This window comes from Panicum virgatum, chromosome 7K (assembly GCF_016808335.1).
Source record: "Panicum virgatum strain AP13 chromosome 7K, P.virgatum_v5, whole genome shotgun sequence".
NCBI lineage: Eukaryota > Viridiplantae > Streptophyta > Magnoliopsida > Poales > Poaceae > Panicum > Panicum virgatum.
In genome coordinates this window covers 41,585,462-41,591,307 of record NC_053142.1, presented here as the reverse complement: position 1 = coordinate 41,591,307, position 5,846 = coordinate 41,585,462, and the positions used below count along the sequence as shown (strand labels likewise).

At 58.2% G+C, this 5,846-nt stretch overlaps 2 protein-coding genes across 2 annotated transcripts; one reads left to right on the top strand and one right to left on the bottom strand.

Moving 5' to 3' along the window:
• The first annotated feature begins 723 nt into the window (after positions 1-723).
• Positions 724-1,203, top strand: LOC120640262 (splicing factor 3B subunit 4-like). Its single transcript, XM_039916115.1, has one exon. The coding sequence runs from the start codon at positions 724-726 to the stop codon at positions 1,201-1,203; it is 480 nt and encodes a 159-aa protein (XP_039772049.1).
• Positions 1,204-1,733: 530 nt separating this feature from the next.
• On the bottom strand, positions 1,734-2,985 carry LOC120642667 (ethylene-responsive transcription factor 5-like). Its single transcript, XM_039919233.1, has one exon. The coding sequence runs from the start codon at positions 2,926-2,928 to the stop codon at positions 1,933-1,935; it is 996 nt and encodes a 331-aa protein (XP_039775167.1). The 5' UTR covers positions 2,929-2,985; the 3' UTR covers positions 1,734-1,932.
• Between the last annotated feature and the right edge of the window lie 2,861 nt (positions 2,986-5,846).

The window sequence follows — 5,846 nt, the reverse complement described above, 5'->3', positions numbered from 1 at the left end:
TCAATTAGGTCCACGAACTCCGAAAATGCAGATTCGGCCCCCTAATCTATTTAAGTGTGTCACTGGAGGTCCAAAACCCCTTTGACCGGGTCTGGCCGCCTATGTGGCCTGCCACGTCGGTTCTCCTCACTCCCAGCCTCCTCTCTCTCTCTCCCACCCGCCCCTCCCCTGTTCCGGCCCCTGCTCGCCTCCTCCGCCCCTGCTCCGTTGCGCGTGGGGATGGCCGCCGGGGAGGAGGATGGCCGGCGCGGGGAGGCGCCGAGGCCGCCGTCAAGCATTGCCCCTGCCCACCGCCGTCCAGGGCCGCCCCGAGCGCCGTCGCCGCTGTCCCAAGCTGCCGGCGAGCGCGGCCCCCACCCTCGCCGTCCCGAGCCGCCGTCGAGCACCGCCCCCACCCCCGCCACCGCCGTCCCTGGCCGCCCCCGAGCACCGCCCCCACTGTCTTGGGCCACCAGCGAGTGCCGCCCCCGCCCTGTCCCGTGCCACCCGCTCCGCACCACTGCCGGCGGTCCCGCGCACCACCCCAGCTCCCGCCAAGAGCTCCGCGCCGCCCCCACCGCTTGCTCTGCGCCCCGCCGGTGGATCCGCTTCGCTCCAGCTCCAGCTCACAACTTGCTACTCGAGGAGCGAGGCCGGCGGAGCTCGACGAGGGACGAGGCCGCCGCCGGCGCGGGAGGAGGGGCCCGCCTACGGCAGTTCCTCCCCGCCTCCTCCCACGCCCGGATGCCGCTGGACGGCCGCCCCGCCGTCCTCATCCGCGCGCGAGAGCTCCGTGCCCGGCGTAGAGCTGCGGCCATGGCGTCCGCGTTCGCGGCCGCCGCCGCCGACGCACACCGCCCGCACGGCGCCGCCGCGCGCGTGAGCACGAGCTCCGCGCGCCCGACGTCGACACCGCTGGAGCAGGGGAAGGGCGAGCCGCCGTCGCCTCCGCACCGCCCGCGGCGCTCCGGCCGGCCGCCCGTGCGCGCACCTCTGCGGCCTGCCTCGCTGCCGTTTGGCCTGCCGCGCGCTCCGCCTGCCGTCGCGCATGGCCACCGCGTGCTCCGCCCGTCATCGCGCTTGGCCTGCCGAGGCCGCTCCTCTCCGCCGCGCCGCACCGCGGTCGGCCAGCCGCGGTCGCCCGGCCGCGGCCGCTCCTCTCCGCTGTGCCGCACCGCGGTCGGCCCGCCGCGGCCGCTCCTCTCCGCACGACCGGCGCGGTAGGGAGGCCGGATCTCGCGCGGCCTCCACCGCTGCGGCCATGGTCTCCACCGTCGTGGCCGAGCTTGCCGGCATGGAGAAGAGGGAGGGAGGCGATGGGGAGGGAGGAGGGTAGCCGACCGCCATGGCGCGCTCGCCTCGCGCTCGCCGTCCGCCATGGCGCGCGCGCAGGCCGCCAAGCCCCACAAGGAGGGTCCGCCGTTCGTGCCGGCCGCCCGCTCGCCCGTCGCCGTGTTGCCTCGCTGCCCGGCGCCGGGAGGGGAGCGGAGCCGCCGGGGGGCAGGAGCGCCGCCGCTGGAGGACGGCCGCAGGTCGGAACAGGGGAGGGGGCGGGTGGGAGAGAGAGATGAGGCTGGGAGTGAGGAGAACCGACGTGGCAGGCCACATAGGCGGTCAGACCCGGTTAAAGGGGTTTTGGACCTCCAGTGACACACTTAAATAGATTAGGGGGCCGAATCTGCTTTTTCGGAGTTCGTGGACCTACTTGACACACCCTCACTAGTTTAAGGACCCATTGCATTTTACTTTTTTTTTTACATTACATCCCCGTGAATTCACAAAGCGAGCTACTCCGATCCTTCCTACTTGTAACTACCTAGTGAGTTATTCCAACATATAGATTTGTGGCCCAACCCCGGCCCCTTGCAGATGTGCAATTCCTAGACCAGCACGCGACATGACGATGATGTCGATCGTCAGTGGTAGCACTTCCACTCCACACAGTCTTGCCTGTTAATTAACGATGAGCTGCGGAAATCCCAACGTCGGGTGCGGTGACAGCGGCGATAGCGGCGGCAGGCCGCCCAGCAACGCCTCCCAGTACTGCTCCCAGCTGCTCCCGCTCGACGGCGTCACGGAGAGACACTCCGCACCTGCGCTCGTCGACGTCACCGTCGATGAGGCGGTGGTCTCGCGCGTCGACATGGATAAAGGCGACGTAGAGGACACCTGAGTCGGCGGCGGCGGCGGCGCCTCCTCGCGCTTCACTGTCTTGTTCACCACCGCGACCACCTCCACGTCGTCGGTGTCCTCCGGGTGCTGCCGCTTCCGCTTGATCCCTCCAGCGGCGGCCGGCGCCGCCGGAGCGGGCGGCGGGGGCGGGGCCCAGAGGTCCGCTCCGCGGGTGCCCACCTCGTTGGGGAAGTTGAGGATGGCCTTGGCGCCACGCATCCGGAACGCGGCGCGGTCGTAGGCGCGCGCGGCCTCGACGGGCTTGTCGTACGTGCCGAGCCACACGCGCGAGCCCCGGCGCTTCGGGTCGCGGATCTCCGCCGCGTACTTGCCCCAGGGCCGCTGCCGCACGCCGCGGTACTTGGGGTAGTCCTCGACGGCGGCGGGCGCCGCCGCCGCTCCCGCCCACGCGTACGAGCTCGGGGGCACGGAGATGGTCAGAGGCGGCTGGGCGCTGACGGGGGACGGCGGCTCGCTCCCGAACTTTATCATCACCGGTGGCGCCGGCTCCTGCGCCCGGAACACGGCCTCGCCTGCAGCAGGGGCAGCCGGAGCAGGGCCCGTGTACTCTCGCGTCAGGTCTATGTACCCGTACCCCTGCTGCTGCGGCAGGAACGACGACATGGGCTGGAACTCCGGTTGAGGTTGCAGGACGGGGAAGGTGACGTCGTCGGAAACTACAGGGCTTGCCACGGGGGCGCCGCGGCCGTCGCCGCCGAGCAGGAGGTCGCGGATGAAGTCGAGGCCGAAACCCTCGGCGTCTCCAGTGAACTCCATATTCGTCCGTCGAACACTCAACGGCAGAGGTGTCCCGTGTCTATCTGCTTGTATTTGTGTGCGCGTCGAGTAGCTGCTCCGAGGACAAGACTACGGGGAGGAGCCTGTATTTAAAGGCAAGAAACAAGGGCAGGGGCCAGGCAGGAGGCCTAGTAAAAGGGTCCGAGACTGAAAGTTTTAGGGGCTTTTTTTGGCGATGAATTTATTTGACCGCCCTTGATTATTATGATTATTAGTGCACTCTCTCTACTTTTTAGTGCCTTCCTCCTGAAATGCAAAGCATTTTGATTTGTCCTAAGTCTACTTTTTATAATTTACTTATTTGATGTTTTATGTTAATATTTTTCTTCATAAATTTGGTGGAACTTAAACTGCTCTATCTTAAGACAAAGCAAAATATTTTTGTCTTATATTTTAGGATGGAGGGAGTAAAATCATCCTATGCTGGCTTCTTAGGGAGAGTGAACGCACTAGCCATCTAGTTGGGTGTTCCGGGCCGGGTTACTACACTGCACCACCATGGTTTTGGCATGTATAATTTGCCCAAATACCATTCTTCTGTTATATTAGATATTCAACACTTTCAGATTTTACTACTATGTTCGGATGACTCACCCACAGCTATTTTTCCATCCATAGATATAAGTTTATAGAGGATGTTGAGGACATATATTAAGCCAAAACGGGGAGAAGACTTTGGTGCAGTGCTTCTCATTAAAGTGCTGGCGCCATCTTCAGATTAGCTACAAGGAAACAGTTTGGTGCTAAGTTTTTGAGCTGGATGAAACGAAAATATATACTCAGTGAATCCGAGACAGAACTGCAAACGACATACGTTTCTTGAACCTAAATCCAGAAGGGAAAAAGATAAAATAAACAACCAAGCTAAAGCTTATTGCAAATAAATCTGCCACCATGAAAACGCGTCACGGCTAAATTTAAAGGTTTGTGACTTTCCCTGGAAAAAAAACAAAAGGACGCGTTGTTTGGAACTTTGGATACATACGTACGGTGGTGATTAGTCGAGGGCTAATGCGGATGTGCCTGCCAATTGTAGAATCTGACATGTGCATGATCGAATCCAATATACGCGTGCCAGAGCATTCCGAAATTAGCATGTCGACAAACAACAGCTTCGCTATAGGTGGAGCATTTGGCCGGGGCTGCGACCATTCTACTCTCTAGCAAAATTCTACAATCAGAAAAATAAGGCCATCGAAGAATCAAGATATGCGGAAAATTCGACAATCATAACGGAATTTATGTGGAAAATAAATACTACAAACGGAACAAAACATTTTCTTTAGGGAAGGAAAACAGTTTGGAAAGCTATTTGATTTCAGCAAAATATACTTTCCTTGGGAATTCCCAAGTGGTTTCAGAGTAAGAGTAGGTCGTAGATCGTGGAGATATCAGACATTCATGGAACCTGCTCACCAGCCTGATCGACCGGTCGAAGTTTCCAGGAGATCGAACGGCTGGCAGGTATCGACGCACATGCAGAGAGCTGGTTGCTTCCTGCTGGTTATTGCTCTCTGTTTTTTTTTTTTGAACGAAGCATTGGGACGCCACTCGCCCACTCTTACAGTCTTACTCAAGTTTAACCCTAAGGGCACGTACAACGCGGCGTTGCGAGCCGTCAGCAAGCCGTAAGTTTTGCACAAAACACCCTGGCGCAGCGAGACGACGGCGTCCTCGTCGCCTCATGAGGCGACGGCGTGGGCTCGTTGCCCCAGACCATACTGACGGCCGCTCCCTCGTTGTATGACTAGCTTCGACCCATCGACACACTAACAGACACCATATTATATAAGTTATCTATTCTATTGTCTGTGTGCGGTGTTCTATACACTTATAGACAATAGCCGTCTACACCATTGTACATTGTACATGCCCTTAGGCGTTTAGCGACACGCCGTGGGATGACGGGACGCACGCAACTCCGCAAGGTGGTGGAGGCCATGTCTTGGTTGGTTTGCTAGCTAGGTTGCCTATGCAATTGTGGACCGGGTCGTTAGTTCTTTTGCATTAAAAAGAGGCCCGTTTGACAATCTAAATTTGATTGAAAGACGTTGTTCAGCATATAGCTTTAGCTTAGAACATCGCTCTGTAGATCCATCATTATTATTTTTTAGATCTTGTTCATCCAGAAAAATGATTACGGAGTATTAGCTAATCCCAGCTAGCACATGCAGCTAATTAAGTACATATATAGCAGCTGCCACAGGTCCCACGAAGCCATTCTGATCTCTGTTTTAGGAACTTTATAGTTCAATCGGAAGTCGACGTTGAATCTCCAAGCGCTATGCTGTGCGGGGTCAGACATTATCACAACTAGCTAAAAAAGCAGTATTCATCTATCCTAGAAAGATTCCGGCGGTTCCACTTTTACTCGTTCTCGTGCATGTGCCGATCGATCGATCTACGAATCTGATCCGTTGCTGATCGAGCCCCAACTTGTGTGAGTCCAGTTTTTGCATGAGATGGACGGACGTGATTGATCGCGTAACATATACTACCGGCTGAACCCCCAACGTCAGATGAGTAATGTGGTAGTGCCCTCGCCAGTCGCCGTCGCTGGTTTCGACGATCCGTGGAATGTAAGCGTGCGCACCGGATAACGATGGCTAGATATGGCCGGAACCTTAGCTCATCATCAAGAAGGGGTCAGCTAGCTGGCCGGGGGCCCTTGCGGCTACATGCACATCATCGGGGGGGGGGGGGGGGGGGGGGGGTCTATGCAGTTGTAGGGTACCTCCAACAGTCAGCAGAGCAGACCGACGAGAAGAAGACAAAAGGAGCAACAAAATTTCGAGTTAGTAAAACCTTGGACGGGTCGAGACTCGAGAGGGAGCCCATGTTCACATCCAAACCCATTGGGATCCTATCGCTCGCCAACTTTGGTACGGTCCAAAATG

What these genes read in the sequence shown, in the direction of transcription:
- LOC120640262 (XM_039916115.1), top strand. Translation starts at nt 724, where the DNA reads ATGCCGCTGGACGGCCGCCCCGCCGTCCTCATCCGCGCGCGAGAGCTC.
- LOC120642667 (XM_039919233.1), bottom strand. Translation starts at nt 2,928, where the DNA reads ATGGAGTTCACTGGAGACGCCGAGGGTTTCGGCCTCGACTTCATCCGC.